The sequence below is a fragment of the Ciona intestinalis genome, chromosome 2, assembly GCF_000224145.3.
Source record: "Ciona intestinalis chromosome 2, KH, whole genome shotgun sequence".
Lineage (NCBI taxonomy): Eukaryota > Metazoa > Chordata > Ascidiacea > Phlebobranchia > Cionidae > Ciona > Ciona intestinalis.
Genome location: NC_020167.2, coordinates 553,462 through 575,006, shown reverse-complemented (window position 1 = coordinate 575,006; position 21,545 = coordinate 553,462). Strand labels below are relative to the sequence as shown.

The 21,545-nt window shown below is 33.5% G+C and overlaps 2 protein-coding genes across 5 annotated transcripts; both read right to left on the bottom strand.

Annotated features, from left to right (window-relative positions):
• Positions 1 to 136: 136 nt before the first annotated feature.
• Positions 137 to 8,388, bottom strand: LOC100178036 (serine/threonine-protein kinase 33-like). Of its 4 annotated transcripts, none has more exons than XM_018817758.2 (15): positions 8,273 to 8,387; positions 7,873 to 7,957; positions 7,657 to 7,783; positions 7,225 to 7,295; positions 4,820 to 4,928; positions 4,171 to 4,273; positions 3,794 to 3,898; positions 3,057 to 3,195; positions 2,765 to 2,853; positions 2,622 to 2,709; positions 2,010 to 2,198; positions 1,777 to 1,955; positions 1,678 to 1,719; positions 812 to 1,018; positions 137 to 750 (listed from the first exon to the last, which is right to left on the bottom strand). In XM_018817758.2, the coding sequence occupies exons 5-15, from the start codon at positions 4,912 to 4,914 to the stop codon at positions 313 to 315; spliced, it is 1,674 nt and encodes a 557-aa protein (XP_018673303.1). In that variant the 5' UTR covers positions 4,915 to 4,928; positions 7,225 to 7,295; positions 7,657 to 7,783; positions 7,873 to 7,957; positions 8,273 to 8,387; the 3' UTR covers positions 137 to 312. The 4 variants fall into 4 exon arrangements, with proteins under 4 accessions (XP_018673303.1, XP_002124936.1, XP_026695741.1 ...); XM_002124900.5 differs by having other exon boundaries at positions 7,657 to 7,780; XM_026839940.1 differs by lacking the exon at positions 7,225 to 7,295 and having other exon boundaries at positions 7,657 to 7,780; positions 8,273 to 8,388.
• A 1,503-nt stretch (positions 8,389 to 9,891) lies between these two features.
• LOC100187536 (excitatory amino acid transporter-like) lies at positions 9,892 to 16,414 on the bottom strand. Its single transcript, XM_002130679.5, has 12 exons — positions 16,212 to 16,414; positions 15,476 to 15,679; positions 14,684 to 14,833; positions 13,515 to 13,719; positions 13,234 to 13,276; positions 11,934 to 12,096; positions 11,752 to 11,878; positions 11,252 to 11,345; positions 11,053 to 11,192; positions 10,802 to 10,996; positions 10,604 to 10,738; positions 9,892 to 10,156 (listed from the first exon to the last, which is right to left on the bottom strand). Exons 2-12 carry the CDS (start codon positions 15,642 to 15,644, stop codon positions 9,985 to 9,987), a joined length of 1,593 nt encoding a protein of 530 aa, XP_002130715.1. The 5' UTR covers positions 15,645 to 15,679; positions 16,212 to 16,414; the 3' UTR covers positions 9,892 to 9,984.
• Between the last annotated feature and the right edge of the window lie 5,131 nt (positions 16,415 to 21,545).

The window sequence follows — 21,545 nt, the reverse complement described above, 5'->3', positions numbered from 1 at the left end:
CTATACCCCATAATCCAATCGTTATTTAAAATATCAGTTATTTATAAACTAACAATAAAAGATACTTTGTGCCTCTTTCTTGAGGCATACATGACGCACACAATTATTACGATGAGTTCCATAAATAAATAAAGTATTCATATGTAGGATTTTATTCATTCAACATATCTATTTATTTTACATGAAACATATAATCTGTTCTAACACTGTATGATGAATAAATGGACAAGTGATGATTTTGGCAAAAGCTACATTTTGATTTGTCCAATATCTTTTGATAAATAACACGTACAGTGAAGCCCCATGTTATGGTCATCGCTTTGTAGCTGGAGCGATGTGAGTCGGTCGTTTCTTTTTGGACTTTGTTCCGGAATGGAGACCAGTTCGTGTGGTATCGTTTTGGAACCTAGGCGTTAGCAGCGGCGAAGAAACACCCACGGGTTGAGGGCTGTGTGACCGTGCATACGCACCATTGTCAGATACTGGTGTGTGGGAGCGAGCACCGGGTTGCAAGCGACTTGAAGTCTCAGTCTTTAACCGACTATGTGGGTGTAGATTTGTCCCAAACTCTGTTGCTTGGGTAGTTTTGTTTCCGTTACTTACATTCACAGATTTACTTTGTGTTGGTGAACGAGCGGATTTAACTCGATTTGAAGAACTTGCTGGAGTATGTTGGTGGGTGCCGCTGTTTCCCATTACTTTGTTTTCATATATCTTTCGCGGAACACCTAAACTTTTTGCTGAAGAATGCTAAAAACATAAAACAACATATTACAATCAGTTTTCTTTTTTGAACCAAAAATACCCATACCTTTAAATCTACAGGTAAACTGCCACGCCGGCAAACATCTGTATGAAGTTGTGAAGTATGGTGTAATGTGGGTACGGGAGGTCGACTGTTTGGTGGATGGGAATGACCTGCTGTTGATAAAGGAGCAGATTTTGTTGATTTTTTTGATTTTCCATGAGTAGTGTGCAAAGGGGTTGCACCACCTGATGATTCTGGTCTTTTGGAATTCTAAGAATTAAATAAAATAATTATTGACATAAAGTAATGTTACATACAAAGTGAACGATTTAAACTCTGTAAACAATTCTTTAAACCACCTTTACAACCAAACCAATGAAAGAGACTCGTGGTCCTAATCCTAGAATATAGTTTTCTTTCAGTGACTATTTGTGGTTTGTTCTACTGGTGCTACAAAATAATACTTGGACACTTAAACAATCACATCACAAAGATTCCATTTGTAAAAACTACATAATTATATATTTATTGCAACCAGTTTGTGGATACGATTTTAAGTTCATTCTAACAAAATAAGTTATTGATATTTATAATATCCACGGGAAGGTTATTATAAATATTCTTTTACATAAACAATATAAAGTATAAATCCTATCACATGGGAAAAGTTAACAACTTGAATTCCCATGTGATAGAATTTATAACTTTTATTCTTATCTCTGCATACCACATACTAGGATGACACAAGTATTAAAAGGGAGAAAACATATGATACAACAATTATAATTTGAAAAGCAATGAATATAAAAACACTATGTTAGAACTGGACATTTGTTTAAAAAATGAGCATTAAACATATTCGTTACAATTCTTCTATAGGAAAGATAAACCATGGCTGTTAGTTACAAATATTTATTAAAGAAACTCACGTGGTCACTGTAATGTTCGTCTGCAGATTGGTCAAACTCATCCTACAATTTATACAAATAAATAATTTGTTACTAATGGAAGTAAAGATAATGCCAAACCTGATCTTCAACATCATTTCCTGCCATTTCTTTTGCATAATCTTTCATCATATCAAGAACATTTGTTGGGTTGCTTGATGAATCATTACTACCAAGCGTCCATGGATGGCTGGCAACTTCACTCGCAGTCAAGCGATGTGCAGGATCAACATTTAGCAACTTGCAAACCAAGTTTTTTGCTGTAAATGCAGAGTTTATTATGCTATATAAAGACAATAATGAAAATATAATACCTGATTTTGATATGGGTGTCCAAACAGGTTTTGAGAAATCTACCTTTCCAAGTTTAATAAGTTCAAACAGTCGATCTTCTTTTTCAGCAACAAAAGGGAAATCCCTTGCAAGCAGTGCGTACAGTATCACCCCAATACTCCAGTTATCGCATTGTTGAGAATAATCATGATTCTGAATCACCTCTGGAGCTTTAACAACATAAACTTTCAGCAATTGCTGTATCATGATATGATATTATTATAACATAATCAATAATCATGAATTCTGCAGTTTGCCTATAGTCCGATCAAAAAATCTGATCAAGTTTGTTGTTAACATAAACAACAATTTGGAAAATAGATACTGAGTTTGTTGTACCAATAATTAATAAGGTTGTCCAGGAACTATTGTAGAGTAGTACAAATGTTGAGCAATTAATTATTATTTTATTAATTGGGTTTATGCATTATAACTGTGCGAAGACCAAAACTTTTCGTCATAAGTAACAGATTCATTTTTACCTGACCTGACATTTTAAAATAAATCTCATTGTCGTGCTTTTTAATTAAATAGATGACAATATTTTGAAACCAAATAATATATAAAACTTTTTAATAAATATTATCACATACCCATATAGACAGGGGTGCCGCATGATGCTTGTAACATGGCATCGCTTCCAACACCACCCTTGACAACTGACAAGCCAAAGTCTGTTAACTAAAAATAAAAAAGTAAGGAAATTTAGATTCAGTAATACAAACAAATCACTTACTTTAATATCATACAATGGATTTTCACCGTTTGTATCTGAGCAACTTGCTATCAGTATGTTTTCCAATTTTAAGTCACGATGGACTATTCCTATAATGAAAGAATAAAAATTTATTTTGTCGCTCGGTAACGTAAGTCGGAAAAGGTTACAAGGCAAAACGGGTAGTAACGGTAAACAACAGTCTTCAAAACACGTGTATAAATAACCAGAAAAAAAGATTTTGAAAAAAAAACATGATTATTACACTCTAATATTATTGTTTATCATAAAAACTTCAAAACAATAAACCTACCATTTTTATGAAGGTATACAATTGCATCAGCAAGACTCTTAATGATGTATCGTGCAGAGATTTCAGTAAAAGGTCCAGTTTTGAATAAAAGACCTCTCAATTCACCAAACTCGCACAATTCCATCACAAGATACATTTTCTAGATTTTTTGGGGGTTTTAAACAAACATGGCGTTGAGAACAGTTTGTTCTGTCAGTATTGAAGTTATCTCACCAACCTCAATTATTATATTACAAAGTGTTTTATTTTTCATTTTTACATTTATAATATATTTAATATATTTTCTCTGTTATTTATTTATTCCATTTGTTTAGAAAAACATATTTGTCTCTATTTTTATGTATAAAAGTAACTATTACAATAAATAACACCTGCTACTTTGTCAATACCCATTGGACAAGGCAATTCAGCAAACTTTTTTTAAAGTTTGAAGAAAATTATACACATTGGTAAAATAAGTAATATATAATGTTCTGTTAAATGTCTGGTGGTTGCCTAGAAGGTTGTCATCAAGCTTGTATCCCTTGTACTTACTACAAAATCCAATCCATATAATCATGTTTTTTTATGTAATTAATGATACTAAAATTAATGATACTAAACAGTAACAACTGTTTTAGATATACTCCCATAATCCCATTATAAAGTTAATCAATTATTATCATAATATTGTATATTGTAAAAACTTAGTCAAGTTAAGAACTGAGTTTAGTTTATAGAAAGTTTGCCCAACATACTTGTGCTGTCTCAAAAACTTCTTCAAGGTGAATAATATTTTCGTGTTTTACTCGTTTTAAAATTGTAACTTCTCTTGCAAGCAGTGTAATTGCAGAGCTACCAGCCTGTAAATTCAAACATAAGATCCATCCAAGTATATATTATTGCCTATATATATATATATATATATATATTATATAATGAATTTTTAAGTTTATAGCCAAGATATAAGAAGCTAAACTAATTTATAAAAACTGTTACTTTGCCAATAACTTCCATGTCTTCCTTGTTTATATTTAATATGATCTTTGTTTATTTGAAAACAAATTTACGTTATGTAGCAGTTTTAGATAAACCTAACTTACTCATTATTTAAATTAAAATTAATAGTAATTACTTTTTCCTTGTTGACTTTCTTAATCGCCCACTTTTGTTTGGTTTGTAAGTTACATGCCTCAATAACGATGCCAAAACTCCCTTGACCAAGTTTGTCACCAAACCTACAACCAAACAACACAACAATGTTAATTTAACAAGAGCTAAAAAACCTATAGTTTACTAAAAATCTAACATTTATCATAATTAAAAAACTGTTACCCAAAAGGTAATGGCTTTTTAATTTAAAACAACAGAAGTTTTTATTTTTTCTAATACCACACTCCTAAATTTGTATAATAGACATAGAAGAATGCTTTTAACACATAGATTCAATAAAAACATAGTCTAATATAACAAAGTTTGATTATAATACACTGCGTATAAAGTGTATTACTACGAGGCACTGCCAAAAATGACAAAAATAGAATTTACGAGTGTGATTTAACAATAATTTTATATCATTGCAACCAAGCGGTTATTTTAAGAACTTAAGAATTTGTAAACATAAAGTATGCTATGAAACACCTGCACAAAATATCATTTTACACAGTTAGTTAGGTTGGTGTGTTGACATTGGTATGCCCAGCCTTACACAAATATACATTCTGCACCTATTTCTCCAGTTTGCCCTTTTTAATTAAAAAGTTATTGTACATGATGGAACTTACGAATACATCTCTTCAATGATCGTTTCATCTTCAATCCTTCGATGCGGTATTTTATGTTCAGCACTGGCGACTCGAGGTCTTGCCGAAGTGGCCATCTTTTAAAATCTTACTGTAAAAAAATTAAAAGTCTGTTACAAATTATTAGTCTATAGTTGCATGGTGCATATTTAATCAAGTTAGTTCATGATGTATTTAAAAAAAAACTGTTATTGAAGTCTATATTCAGTAACTAAAGTCTGGCATTATGGTAAAGTGGTTTGTTCCCCGGCCTCTAACCTACAGGTTAGGAAGAGAAACCCGCCAAAATATGTACACACAAAGTTACATACACGGTTGCAAGCACGAGGTGTATGAAACAGAACAACTGTGATAAAACAATTGTCGTTGCCCGCCACCCCAGGATAACATACAAGTTGCACAAATACTACATAAAATTGATGGAAAAAAATGTTATTCAAGTCAGAAAGCTCTCTGGCTGCTCTCAAGTCTCAAGTAGACAAGGAAGAATACTCAAGTCAAGTGGTAAAAGAATTCTATTTTTGTTACAAGAATAGCTTCTTTCAAGTGCACCGAATGTATAGTTTCTTAAGAATCAATGCGGCGTAGCAGACCAAGGCTAAGATACACAAAATCAGATGTCAAACAAAAACATAAAATACAAAAGGGCAAATTTAACATTGCTGACACTTATATCACTATAATAATTAAGCCTCTGGTATATTCATATACCTTAAAAAAGATGTTTCCTAAATAATTAAATTAAAAGTCAGTAATATATATAAATGATAAATTCTACTGCCTTCCACTCATTGCACTGAACAAAAGTCCAACATCTATATTACTGATGATACCAAACTGCTGTTTAATTGCAATTATTACAAACCCTCCAAATGCAATTAAATTGTCATTTTGTACACACAGCATGTACAATACAACATTGTATTTTAGAAGCCAACTTGTTCAGTGAATCAAGATAGATTAGGTTTCAATGTTCAATTATCTCACCCATATAGAGTTCCAAACATACGATCAAATGTTTCAACATAATTGCAACAACTTGTTAGGAAGATGTCTTAACATTAAATTCATTTAGAATTTCATCCAACATACAAAGAAACCATTTTATATATAAATCTGTGCACAAATTTTGGACTTGAATGATAAACAGGTATTTCTGAAAATATCGTAGCTATGATCAGTAATTCATATTAGACAGCTGAAGTTTATTCCAAATAACCTGTCATAGGTTTAAGATGGTCAGGTTAACCATGGCCTAAAGTCAAGCCCAAGGTCTTTTTTGGATAAAATTGGGCTAAGTGCAAAAGTGGAATTGATATATCATATACTATTGCTCGCAAGAGCAAAAATAAAAAATTAAAAAGATTGAAGAAATCAAACATAGTGATTAGTGAGACAAGCCAGCTTGACATTTTCTTTAATTATTTTCAGTTCTTTTGAGAATTTGCTCTCTAGAAAGTAACGAATCGCAATGTCAGCGAATAACAAGTGGCCAGTGGTTTTGTATCTGATTTTTAATTAAAGCAAAAAATATTACAACTTATTTATTTTAACTTTCACTTATAAAAATTGCTACAACAATTATAAATAATTTTTTAATAATTTTTTATATGAATTATACGCCTTGCAACACTGGCATTCAGGAACACACCGACACCATACTGTGCGGTCTTTCAACATTCATTCAAATATAAACTTTTCAATTACTTATACAATTGTAAAAAGTGCATATTTCTAACTTGGTAAGTACTGTTTTTTTGTACAAGTGAAACACATGTATCGATCAGCAAAAGTGCTATTGCAGTAACGACTGCCTTTATTATTCATGACTGTAAATGTGAATATCTACTGTGTTGGAAATCATCAACATGTCATCTATATTGCAAACAAATAATCTAATTTCAATTGATTACTATCAAGGGAGCAACAATCCATGTGTAAAACACTACTCTGCGTTCACATGATTGGTTAAGCTGCCTCTTAACCCCTAAACCCAAAGGTGAGACTTGACGCTGTTACTATTGTAAGCTTATGTGTCATTGGAAAAAGACACATTGGAAAATACGAATAATAACGACAATCACCTATGATGTTGCATAAGTGGTAACTCGTAATTAGGTACAGCACTTTTTAATTTTTATTTTGAAATATTAAACTGATCAATTTAAAAGATCAAACTCAAAACTTATGTGTATGTATCCTACCATTATGATAAGACAAAGGTTCATGAACTGTTATAAGGAATTGGTTGGTAAACCTTATAATAAAACAAATATATGCATTTAATCCCAATCTAAAAACCTAAGAACTTTTACAAACTAAAAACAAACAAGATAATTTAACAAACATATGATAAAATCCCTGATTTTATTATATTTTAAGTTTACCTTTAAACTGAGCAATAGTCTATTTAAATACTGATGATCCTGACTTCTTAAAGAAACCTTAGTCATGCAATCTGAAATAAAAACAATATATGGCTCATTTAAATTAAAGCCCACAATGCATTGTATTTCTTTACCAAACATGAAGCTCGAAATTCAACAATTTAACTTTGTTTATTACCGGTATTGACCATATAATCAAATAATCAACAAAATATTTTTTTAAGTATTAATTTCACTGCAGAATTTGGCACAGAATCTAGTGTACATATAATTTATATATAATTTATGTAAATATTATCCCCATCAGCTGCATGGGATTAATGATTAGTGTGTAAGAGACATTAGCAAGCAATGTTACAATATCACACATAGTTTGATAAAGATTGGGTTAATTATTAAATGAATTAATTTACAAAGCCAAATTCGACTAACCAAAATGCAGGTGCTCCTGTCAATTCGTCATACTCTGCCGACTTTAATATTGGCGATGGTGACGTGTGCAAATAAAATTAAAACTTCCTTGATAACCAAGTATATAGATCATATATAAACAAATCTGCTGGAAATAACAAACAAAGGATGTAGTTGTGTCTTGTGTGTGTTAGTTTTAGTTGTGTCTTGTGTGTGTTAGGTAAACTTACAAATTACCTGATTGTTGTAACTGATTGGTATTCCTTTAGCTGGTGACCAATAACAATTTCTCAAAATATTTCTTAGTCCTCCCTGATAACCACTGTGTGTTTTTAAAATATGAGCATGTCAAAAATTAACTTACTACGCAGAAATATGCTGCATCACCGTATTACGTTTCAATTAAAAACAAAGTACAATCTTGGCGTCATAGTTATCTGTTAGATATGCACATTCATGTGTTGCAAATCTTTATTTCTTATCAAATTGGTTCAACGCATGACAGTTCGCTTAGAAAATAAAGTGACGCAACACTTTTCACGCATTTTCAGGGTTAACTTTGGTCAAGATCGACCGCTTCTTTTCTAAAATAAAATATACTGCAGGTATCAGAGGGACCAAAATTGTTACTGCTTACCGGCTAAAGGATTACCATACGACTTGATAAGAATCTATTAACGGAGTTACACGCGATCATCTTTTATTCGTACAAACATTTTCGCGTTATACCAAAGATTTTATTACAGTATAAACCCAACAATGTCTAAATAAATCAAGCACTTGTACAAGCCAAAATAGCGTACGTTGAACCATAACGTTGCTAGGGAAGAAAGAAGAGTTGGTAGCCTTTTACTGACTACCTGTATATGGCTCTCGTTGCCACGAAATGTTAATATTGGACATGCCATAGCAATCATGGGTGTACATCGATTTTCTATGTTCGTTTTTGTCTATGAGGTTGTGAGATCAATTCTTCAAGCGATTGTTGTGCAAACTGAAAGAGTATTACTGGCATCGGGGAAATGTGCACTACGTTTGTTCGTAGATTTTGTGCGGTCTATATCCTACTTACTAAGTTATAGCCGGTGTCGTAATATGTTCGTTCCGTTTGATATATTTGTACCGGTGTCGCAGAAATCTGGTTCCCCTAGAAAACTGGTCCCACAGGCTACTTATAACTTTTTTATGAAGAATCTAAAACTCTGTTTTCGACTAAAAATAACAGTTGTTAGATGCGACATACTTCGTAAGTTTATGTTTAAGGATTCATCTTTTTAATAGAAATTTATGCTGTATTTTAACCACGGCCTACTAGAGATATCTCTAGTAGGCCGTGATTTTAACTTAAATTATACATTATGACGTATAACCAGTGACAACTACCGTTAAAACGTCATCAACAACGAAAAAGGGTGACAAAACCAACATAAAAATGTACCGTGTCTGCGCATGCGCAGTATCCAGTAGGACTAGGAACCAGATTTCTCGGAAACCAGATTTCCGCGACACTGGGCGCTACTGCGCATGCGCAACAGCTCGGAATAAATACAATGACCACTCGGTCCAAATTTATTACGACCCTCCATTGAAAACGTTCCAGACTAGACGTTTACACATTAAAGCTCTAGTTTTTTATTTAAAGTCATCAGATCTGAGTTCGTATATGTTATTTGTAGCCTAGAAAGAGTTTATTCTAGCATAATAAGCACATTTTACTTATAATTTACGGTGCTGGTGAACCAAGGTGATTCTAGAATACAAAACTTATAGCGGCAACTTTCAATACCTTCTTATAACATTTGGGCACTGTAAAAACTAGACCTCAGCGGTACCGATTCTGAACTGTTTTTTATAATACATTTTAATAATTCGCGCCAGTAGGCAACAAAGCGGGCGCCATAACCGTTATCTGGAATTTGGGAGGGCACGTGTTAATAAGAAGTGCTTCACGCATTAGATCTTTGAACTCGTCTTTAAGCGACGACAAGGTTAACTAGTGTAAGTTTACAAGTCAACATATGGTACAGGAGTTGTTACATATTCTTTACCAAACCTTCAATCCTTATAAGTCTTAAGTTTCATGGGTTATAATACACGAATAAATGCATTCTACCTACTGCTCCACAGTCACCAATGCCGACTTAAACCCGCTTTGTTGGTTACTTCTGGGTTGTTTTTGGATCGAGCAAAGTCGACCGTTGCTTTAATAGGGTAAATTAATACTATGTTTTAATAAGTTTATGACGTGCTCACGCATTGAATCTTTGATCTCTTGTTTTAAATACATTTTAATACTAACATCGACACCACAATAATAGTTACATTAAATAATATTCACGACAATATTGTTTATGATGTGGTTTCCACGATGGATATTTGGTTAGGGTAACTTTGTTTTTCCTCAGATAATGAGTCTACAGCAATCAAATTATCCTCAGCAAGGAGTTCTTTATTAAGATGTTGGACAATGACAGCTCCAATGCAATCACCCATCACGTTTACAGAAGTTCGAATTCGATCACTTTAAATTAAAAAAAAAGCTTATTTATTGTGTATAACTATAAATTATTTGTCCTCGCATAGCAGGGCAATGATAGTTGTTATAGCATAAGTATTCCGTTCGCTACAACTGGTGCCTCCTTACCAGTAACCAGCAAATATTTGACTTTGTTGGTTAATGTTAATCTTTTTTAATGAATGGATGACAGTTAGGACAACCAATTAGTGACCACTTAGCTAGAGCTACTGCCGTTGGACTACCAAATAGAACATACACCCCCACTATAGTAGCAGTCTCGAAGCAATAGCCTGTGGGGTAAAGGTAAACGCCATAAACACCGTGTCTTGGTACCGGAACATTAAAAAAAATAAAAAAGTGCTTTACCATATAGGCAAGTATAATAAACATTAGTAATACATTTGTTATAGGTTTAATTCTAATTTTTGCTAATTTAGTTTTTAATATTACAGAAGCCAATCAATGGACCACAGTAATCCCACTGCTTCTGAGGGCAATCCAATTGCTGACAAGACAAGAACCAATGTTACCAATCCTGCACTTGGTATTGCAGCGGCTCCAATACTTGCAAATGTTGCAGTAACACTAAATAGAATTTTTTTGTTAATATTTTTCATTTATGACTACCTATAACATTACTAAACTAACCTGATTGTTACAATTTGTCCGGCACTTAGACTGTATTGGTACATTTGTGCAATGGTGATGGCTGCCACACCTTCCAATAAAGCTGTTCCGTCCATATTCATAGTTGCACCGAGTGGCAAAACAAACTTGGTGACCCTTTTATCAATACCTAAATTTTCTTCCAAACACTGGATGCTTAGAGGCAAAGTTCCAGCACTGATAATGAACAATATGTAAAACGAAATTTGATAATCAAACTGTATATCTGTTACCTTGAAGCAGTTCCAAGTGCAGTTAAAAATGCTTGGGAAGTTGCATAATATACTCGGAATGGATTCTTTCGTGTTATTGCCACGTAAATGATTGGCAATGTGATCAGTAAATGGATCATCAACCCAGCAATAACTGTTAGCTAACATAGATTGTTTGTAAGATAAACAAAATAAATGCGGTAAGCATACATCAACTAACCATATACATGCCCAGCGATTCAATTAAATCTTGAACACCACCGAGTGTGAGTAAGTTTCCCGCTAACAAACTACATATTCCAATTGGAGAATACCTAAAAACACAGATTACTGCTGTTAAAATTTGGGCCATGTTCATTATAGGTTTAATGCGTAATACTTAGTCCTTTGGACTTTAGATACCAGGCTCGAGGCTGCTACCATTGTGGGCATATGTGTCCTTGGGCAAGACACTTAACGACAATTGCTCCAACCCAGTGGTCACCAATGGGTTGTCCAAATTATCAGCCATACATAAAAAAAATGTAAAAAAAAATAAATAATCACCCACAAAGTAACATACATGGTAACTCGTAAGCTGGCACGAGGTTGTAAACCCGAGTGATAACGACAGTCGTTTTTCAGCCACGCGAGGATAAAGTAAGTTACATTCTTTCATACATTCATATCTTCAAATTTGTCAGCATTTTTAGTCTCGATCAAACAGTAAAATACACTAACCATAGAATAATAGTTATCATCCTCATAAATATTGAATTCATGACAGAAAAGAATTCCGTAACAATTTTTCCTTCTTCTTTCAGGTTTGACAACGTTACACCGAAAAACACCGAGAATATAATTATTCCTGGATGAATAAATATGTTGTAAGGTTTTGTTGCATGAAATAAATAATAACAAACCTAAAACATTGGCATTTGGAATCTGTTCCAGTTTACGCTCAACTTTTAATATTTTTGACTGATTGTAGTCAAGAGATTTGTTCATTATTGTCGAGTTATTGATCGAGCTAATGTTGGATGAGTTTCCCATCATTTCCTCCGATCTTGTTAATTGTGTTTGAGCCTAATAAAAAATTAATAAATATCACCTAAACTTATAAAAAAAACTAAACAGATTGGGTTAAATAAAGACTTTTTCTTCTATTATATACAAAAATATTCACAACTTAGCTTAATAAGATTTTAGTCAAATCAACTGAAAAACTGTTAGGCTTCCTTGTTGGTTGTAACTATGTTTGACACATGTTTATATATAGTAATAAATATTAAATAGTTTTAATGCAAAATTCAAACCAATATACGATAATCTGAAAACACTGCCGCGATCAAGACCTAAGTGGTTTGCAGGCCTATAACTTTAATTCAGTAAGTGAAGGGTGTATTATATAATAATGTTTTTTTCTGGTCTTATAATTTAAATGTGTAAAATAAAGTTTGCTCTTTGCATAAAGTTGGTCTCAACATCACAAAACACCCATCATTCATATTCTATCTAATCTATATGTTAAACTATCATCCCTTGGAATAAATTTACAAACAATATAGTATATAAAACGCTGCTAAACATACGTTATATGTAAAACTATAAAACTAATCGGTAACTATTTAGAACAGTGAAAGAAGGACAATTGTCACCAAGTTCCACTTTTTGTCTCTTCATTAATCTGAAAGTTCAGCTTTAATTTGTGCAATGGTTAAGGAAAAGATCAGTTCAATAATTACTGTCTGGATTTTGATACAATGGTGCTGGCACCAAGCATGAGACAGCCTGTATAAAACAACACATCTGCTGCAGGAATATTATTGGCTCATATTAAAGAGCTTCTTCCTGCTTAAATTTATGACAAGTCATTTGAAAAATTCTTTCTTGTACAAAGATGTATTAATATCTTTCTTGTACAAAGATGTATTATGTAAATATTTAAATCACTGCAAGCACATTACTGGGCCTATTCTACATAATAATTTGAACGCACTAGGCACCAGCAACATAAAAGCACACAAGTCCAACTTTCGGATTATTTCTCTCTTATATTTAAGGACCTTCATATTTTTATTCTTATTTTTTTGTTACCCAATCAAAACATAGGCCAATTAAGTTTCTTAATTTAAAATATATTTCTTTGTAAAAAATGTTTGAAAGAAGGCTTTGAAGTTATTTAAATATATACTGTCTAGACTTGAGGGCATATTAACTTACCACTTGTAAACAAGCTGCAACGATATTTTCCGGAAACAGATTTCTAAACAAATATATAGTATTTTATTATCTATCCTTTTGGTACAGCAAATCCTTCACTAAATGTACAGTAGTATAAAGTGGTTTTCGTACCTAAAGAATAACTATTTGTTAGGAAAGTATTACTTTTAATCGTTTTTTTGCATAAATACTGTAAAAAAGTGCGAAAATGTAGTACCATGTATGTTATGTTTTATTTTTACTTAGATATAGAAAATCGGACATCAATTTAGAATTCGAACCTGATTAGATCCAAGAATGTATCCAGTGTAGATATCACTCGTTGTTCAGCTGCTTTGTTTAAAGAAAATCGTTTTTGATTACCAGGTTGTATAATGGAGACCAGAACAACACCAAGTATGACCGCTAATGTTGTTGTTGCCACATAATAAGCAATAGCATGGGCTCCCATTCGACCACTTTTTTTCAAATCCAAATTAGAGAGCCCTGCATACATATATTTACAATTATAACATTTGTATTTTCTAAATAGGCTGTACGAAGTCTTAATCGTAAAATGACTAAATGTTATGTTGGTGACACGAAAAGCAAGTGTTGAAAGCGAACGCTAGAATATTGCCGTTCTGTGTTCGAAGATCACGTCTTTTGTGCTATTTCTCAAGCGTGACGAGTTAACAAATTGAATTTGGAAGTGACTTGCTTTATCCTTCAATGACCGGTGTCGTAGTATTTTCGTTCCGATTGATGGTCGTAGTATTTTCGTTCCGATTGATTTGTACCGGGCGCTGTTGCGCATGGGCAGTAGGTCGGAACGAATACAATACGAGCCATAAAAAATACGCATCGGCTGATAAAAGTTCCGGGAAAAACATTAGTAATATATTAAAAACGTTAAAATTTCTTTTTTTATGGGAATAACATGTTAGTGACCTATACATGTGTTGCATAGAGGTTGCATAGAGTTAAGAATGGACAGATTTACCAGACACATTAGCGTGCGACGCGCATAACTATAACCGCAATTATTACAGCGGAATATTCATTCTATATGAATACTAAATTTATGACCACACTTTTTTATATTTAACACCCATCCACGCACTGTTTTAAAGATATTAACTTTTTTTATTTTTAGGTATTACTTAGCTCTAGGCTATAACATATTCAAAGCCTGTTGATAACTGATAAAAAACATTGATAATGAATGGCTAGTTATGCGGTTTTAAATCCGATTATTAATTTTTAAATTTGTAAATATATACGCATTATAATTGTTTTTTGTCAAAATACGATGTGATACATTAGACATGAGAATTGAGATATGTGGGAAAAAGTAGCGCAAATACCTACAAGAACAACTGTTTGTCGAAAATGATTGATTAGTAGGCAACTGACGCGCACAATAAAGTTTATAAGATAAGAAAAATGTGGTAATGCTGATCATCCTTACCGGTTATTACGCTGGTTACAATAATAGGAATAATAAGCATTTTGAGCATTCTCATCAACATTTCTCCGGGAAACTTGACCAGTATGATTGCTTCGTCAGACAAAGACATTTTTCTGAGTGTGCACCCCAGAGCGACCCCGAGCAACACTCCTATAAATTTAAAATGTGAGATTTAAAAAAACTACGAAAAAATAATGTAACAATATGCACAATGTATCTGTTTTGGTAACTAGTTTTTTGTTAGTAGCACTGCAAAACGCAGCTTCTTAATATGGTTACAGCAGTTGGATGATTGCTTGACTTCTTGACTTTGAAACGCGGCTTAGATCTGATATTAAACAACTTTTATGTGGTCGCCCATTAAAGTCATTATTATAGTTTTAGAATTTTTTTCTCGTCAGATTTGGTGGTAAACAAAGATCTGTCAAAGAAATGAAAAACCGTGTCCTTACCACCCCTATGAACCGTTTTTAAAGGTTCAAAACACGATCAGGATGGTTGGGAATTATGTGCTAAAAATGTCCTATTTTACCCCACAGTACGATACACATAAAACATAAACTTAACGTATTACTTCTAATATACGGCATCAAAGATCAAAATAATTAAAACACATTATGGGTAAAAACTACTTGAAACAAATGTTAGACAAACCGTTGTTGTTTTAACTGCAATGCAGTATTTAACTTATGTTCAGTTTGACTTGTGTTCAGTTGTCTTTAATTAAAACAAGTTATGTCATTATAGATGTAGTCGTTTACTCTACAGACAAGAATAAGTTGTAAAACAAACCTGTAATCGTGAGAATAATCAGAAGATTTTCACTGTTTATTCCCAGTCCGAGAACCCAACATTTCAATTTCCTCAAAGGACTTGCATTATTCGTTTTATTATAAGTCGGAACACTTTGATCGACCAGATGAGCGGCTTCCGGTTCCAACACATGCATGTTCTCAACCATGGTTACACAAGTATTACCACACAAAACAATCTTAACTGTAAAACATAATTTCATTTAACTTATACCTTGAATTATCACTGTACTATTATACCATCTGTAATGGTTTTCCAACACGTTGGCAAGGAACTGTGAAAGGAAATAAATATGATCGCGACGACTGTTGACAATTAGTTATTCTAGCGCGCTTCTAAGGGAAATGAGATATTTTACACCAAATACGCATCAGGGGTGCGTGGACATATACAGCTTGCGCGAGATTATTTAATCCTGCGGCAGAAGATAAGGCAAGTACAACGAATTAAAACAAAGCAAGGAAACCTAGCAGTGACTAACGCTTTATTGTTTCAATAATACAGTTACCTATTATACTGCAATATCATTCATTTAACGTTCACTTCCACACATCCTTTAGTAACTACTAACTAAAATATTAATAGTAAAGGTTATGGCGTTAGGCCAGCTATGTGAGATCTTAACTTGCTTATAATATAAATCACAATACGACTATTATTGTTCCATGAAAACATTTGTGTTCTATTATTGTTAGATAACTCCAAACCTGCTTACCCCTCGATCTAAGCTTTAAGCATTCAACTTTCCACGTCGATATTCAAATATGGCGCAAACAGTTGAATGTAGCGTATTTGTCTTCGCGCAACCGGAAAACGACAGTCGTTATGACACGGGTGTTCAATTCAACCACTTATATATTCAACAACATATCGACAAAACCAAATGATTCCGCATTTCTATTCATTGAAACAACACTCAGCAACAACTACAGGGCCATCCAAATGAAAATGAAACGAAGCCCTCTCAAACCGAATAGCGGCTTGTCTGCGTACGAGACGAAATACGCGAAACAAACAAGCACCACGTCGCGACCAGCGGATGAATCCAACAGTTAATCTGTGATGCGGTTTACATAACCAAGATTGAACCCCACCCCGAGAGGCTTAAATGTTGACATACCGAATTAAATTTTAAATCATAATTATACTCATCAGATATTTCTTTATAAGTAATGACAAAAATAATGAAATATGTCAGGTCGATGATTACAAAGTCAACGTACATACACACCATACGTTTACTCATCAATATATTGTAATCATAAATTATATTCGTATCCTATCACATTTTGGATTCTAATCATCCTATAATGAATAAAAACCATGGTTGCCGTAATGAATAAACATCTTCGCATCTAAAGCAATCAAAATAATAATACGGTTGTCTTATTTCATATACGCCAAATCAAACAAATATCCAATCTCGAAATGGTTTACATTGAAATTAAAATTTCACTGTATGAGACAATATCCATAGAATCTGACACTTATATGGATTTGTGGGTATTTATTTATTTGTTATACTTTTTCACCACTTGGCAACAATTAAAAAAACAAGACGCCGCAGACGTATACGTACGCCTTTGTGCCACCTACATAAATCATTCACTTATATTACTACAAATTATGCCGTTTTACCATGTAGTATATAGGGTGGGGTAAGAAGCGACGTTCACAAGTACAATCTGTTTTTTCATTTTCTTTCTTGGGTACCCATTTGATGCTAGACAAAAGTAAATGTTACAGAATTAATCGACAGTTTTCATACGGGCCCACAAAGTGCACAAAAGCGATTACTGTTTTTAATTATTAAAATGCAGTGTTGAAAACATTTTTAATGAAAAAGGGACAATAATAAGATGCCCATTTCGAATGCTCGCTGAATCATATCACCCCAAAATCGCTATAGAAAATATTGGTCAATGCATGCTGAAGGGTAAGTATACTTTTCATAAATTGTTATGTTATCCATTAGAACTTTGTAACTCGTGCCAAACCCGTCTTTCCCCACTCTACTATAGTAAAGTTACCCACGTCAAGATTAACGCATTACCAAACATAAATATAATTTCTCATTTCTCCCGTTACCGCCGTTTTTAATTTTTGTGCGTTACATCTGTTTTCATACTTGTGCACATGTTACCTAATATTGAATAAGTCTAAATTTATTACAATTTGTGTGTGATACCACAAATATAGTAAGGTGGGGGAGGATAGGACACTTGTTTATTCTATGTTTTTTGCCATTTAGTAGTAAACAAAGAACATTCAAAGGATTCTAAAACCGTATCCTCCATGACTATCATAGACCGGTGTTAATTGTTTAAAACACGATGAGAATGCTTGGATATTATGTGCTAAATGTGTCCCAGTTTACCCCACTTTACTAATTTATCTATATTATTTCACAACAGGTAAGACGGGACAGTTTAAAAGTTACCCTTGGTAATTTTGATTATTAATTGAATTTATCATAAATACACCCAAATAACACAAAACAATATTGTGCGCAAAAATCCAGTTTAAAACCGTACAAAACTACAAAGTATAAGTAAGAGGGGGCAAAAATAGAAGATATATTTTAAATAATCCGCAAATCGTAGTAAACCTACCGAAATTAAAAAAACAGTTGTTAAGTAATAACATTTGGTGTTATGCAAATACAACATTTTTAAATCGCTGAAACAGACATAGTAATAAGATGATCATTTTAAATGCTCCTTGAATCATATAAAACTGCAGAAATTTTCTAGTTTGCAAGTTTGAATTACTAATCCAATATGGTAGTTTAATAAAGTAGGTTAAAGATTTCGAACAGTTTGATTTTGTATCATAAAAATAGAAGAAAATAAAGTGTTCTTGACCTACGTAGATGTATGCGTATATATTATGTTCAGGTTTGCGGTCGATCGCGAAATTATAATATTCGGGGTATTAAGTTGTTCAAAACACAAACGGAAAACATGGGATTTAACCGCTAGCTCTATATCTTTTGTAACAACACTTCTCGTCTGAAATGGCAACAGCTATTAAATTCAAGTTGTACTGTACATGACTGGCTATAACGTATTTCATACGAAACTTAAATTTAAGGCAACTGTAACAGGCGAAATCAAGGAACCAAAGCGGAGGGTATGCAAGTGCCAGAGGGGCAAAACTATAACCACCACACCACTGAAGTGCTCGGATCACTGAACATAATGCCACAGTTAACGCTAATGCACCCGCAAAAATAGTTTAGTTCAAGCAGCTTCTTTTTTAAATTGTTCCTCATTGAATTAATCTATGGATGTTGTAGTGATTGACTGTGCTTCGAGCACAGACTTTTAAAGTTAGATTTTTTATTTAATTTTCCTTAATGCATAAAGACTGCATGTTGTGTTGTCTAACTATAACAGCTGGCCTAGGCTAATGTGTAACTGCTTTGATCGTTTCCTGTAACCAATAATACAGTAGGATGGGGGAAGTCGGAACCCTACTATATATCAGCATGCTTACATTTAGCAATGAGATTAGAACAATTAATGCTAAGAGACTTTTCTTTAGTGTAATGGTGTCTGTACACAGAATGCGTATTGCGTTAACTTGCGTATATCGCATTCGAATTTTATTCCAAACCATCCGTTAAAGGGCGCTGCACACAGAATTCGTCATCGCACGATTTCACGCTTGGTTGCGCATGATGGAACAGCGTCGTTGCGAGGCTGCGGAGCGCGAGCAACAACTTCAACATTGGCCGCCCCCCACACGCATGTAAACAAACGATCTAGTACTGCGACACCGATTGCAAAGGGAACAGATAGGCTACTACCCATGTTATTTGTTCAGTTGATTGTGTTATGTGCTATTATGAAATAACTTTCTTTACACAAAATCAGTAAAATCTTTAAACGATGTGTTTACCTGTTATGCCACATGCTTTGCCGACAGCATCCCGTGTATTTTGAAAATAGATGTTGTCACAATGTTTAGGACCTTTTATAAATTAGATCATATAAAGCAGGTCTTTCACGGACCAGTTCAATAAGTTTTTCTTTACTATATTCCTTTTTAGGTCTACAATAGGGAACACATCTTCTAGGCTCCCTTGGCTTAGACAATAAAGGCTATATAAAATTACACAGGCCTAATAAAAACTACTAATAAAAACATCACTCAATCGGGTCACACAGTCAACAAACAGCGGGGAACCGCAGCAATTCCTAAACAGTTCGTCAATGACCTTTTCAATTTGTCTAATAAACAATCCCCTAAACACGGAAAAATGTTTTGACACAAACAAAACCGCATGCATACGTGCGTAAAAATCCAACATGTTGAATCGCGTCGGATGGCCTTACGTTAACGGAAGGTTCGCAAGTTTTGGACGTTACGCATTCTGTGTAAAGACGCCGTCGGTTTGATGTCCCATTTTTCAGTTTGGTGTCCCATCTTTCCCACATTGTAGTTTTGTAGGTTTTTATTGTCAAACTTTAAAAGATTTGCTTTCAATTCCATAATTTATACCTCAATGGTTTTAACTATAATGTACTGATATAATAACAAGATAAGATAAGGAGAATTTGTAAGACAAAATATTTATCAATTGATGTTCGAACATTTGTCCGGCGCCATGGCAAAGTGGTTAGCGCGTCTGTAGCTGTAACCCAGAGGTAAAGGGTTTAAGGCTCGGTGCTGCTACCATTGTGGGCGTGTGTTTCCCTAGGCAAGACACTTAACGGCAATTGCTCCAACCCAGTGGTCACTGATGGGTTGTCCAAATTATCAACCTTACATAAAAAGAAGAAAAAGTCCCCCCAAAAAATAATAACCTACAAAGTAGCATACATGGTTACTCGTAATCTGGCACGAGGTGTTGAACCCGTGTGATAACGACTGTCGTTTCCCGACCACGCGAAGATAAAGTAAAATACATTCATTTATTCATACCCATTTTATACAATAATATACGGTCAGAGTCGTATAAACACCGAGTAGTCCAACTGCCGTCTTTGTGTGGCCAAAATAGAGCAAAAGTGGTGACTTTGGCAATGGGTTTAAACGAACTTGTTAGGTTTTGTTTGTGTTTACCTTTTGTGGAAAGGCGTAAAACAGCTTCTATATTTACCTTACCAAACATTTTTTTGGAAAAAAAATATAAATTTACCTACATTAAATGACTAAAATGTCACAAATCAACCACTTCTAGTTCTGTTTTTTAATTTTTTTGATACAGAAAACAAATAACACATTTTTAAACATTTTTTAACCTTTAAATTTGTTTTTAAGCACAAGTTCTTCTGTAATTTACCGAAAAACATACATTTTCTTATATACCTACTGTTGTTATTTTGGACCCAAATTACCGTTCAATTTGTCTTTTACGTAACAATGGGTTGGTCTACTCTGTATTTCTATGGCTCTGTATACGGTAGGTAACATGTTAAGTATTATAGCAGCACGGCAATAAAAAGAATGTTCAAACTTGATTTACCAAAGTGTGCAGCATTATTTCGTCTTATTTACGTGTCTCCTAAACATAAATTCACTTATTATTGAAAAAAATTAACAATGAATTTAAACTATACCGTCTCTCCCTGTGTGTGTTTGAACTTGCAAAATTTCACCTGCTGTGCGAATCACTGAATAACTCTATGTGTGTTTTAATATTTTGTTTTAAACTGCTGTCAATTATTAAATGAATGATAGCATTAATTCGTGATATTAACCAAAAACCATCATGTGTTTTAACTAAATATTTAGCTATATGTGCCTAAGTGTCTCATCCTCCTCCACTCTACTGTACGCTTGCCAGTCCAGTAAACTGCCATACATCGGGAACCAAACCAAATGTTTTTTAGCAGCGAACAAGGTTAGCTAGCGTAGGTTAACAAAGCAACACATACAGAAGTTGTACAAAGCGTATTTACGTATACCTTTTTCACCAATCACTCAACAGGTCGACCGTTGTAGTAAAAGGGTTAACAATATGCTATTAAGTTCAATACGTGCTCGGTCATTGGAGCTATGCTCTCTTGTTATAGTTATTATCACCCTCATTCAAAAAGAT

What these genes read in the sequence shown, in the direction of transcription:
- LOC100178036 (XM_026839940.1), bottom strand. Translation starts at nt 4,914, where the DNA reads ATGGCCACTTCGGCAAGACCTCGAGTCGCCAGTGCTGAACATAAAATA. An exon ending in GAAATGATGTTGAAGATCAG is followed by an intron (nt 1,720 to 1,776) that starts GTTTGGCATTAT and finishes TATAAATTGTAG; the next exon opens with GATGAGTTTGACCAATCTGC. An exon ending in ACGAACATTACAGTGACCAC is followed by an intron (nt 1,019 to 1,677) that starts GTGAGTTTCTTT and finishes TTTAATTCTTAG; the next exon opens with AATTCCAAAAGACCAGAATC.
- LOC100187536 (XM_002130679.5), bottom strand. Translation starts at nt 15,644, where the DNA reads ATGGTTGAGAACATGCATGTGTTGGAACCGGAAGCCGCTCATCTGGTC. An exon ending in GATTATTCTCACGATTACAG is followed by an intron (nt 14,834 to 15,475) that starts GTTTGTTTTACA and finishes TTAAATTTATAG; the next exon opens with GAGTGTTGCTCGGGGTCGCT. An exon ending in ACATTCTTGGATCTAATCAG is followed by an intron (nt 13,277 to 13,514) that starts GTTCGAATTCTA and finishes ATATTTGTTTAG; the next exon opens with AAATCTGTTTCCGGAAAATA.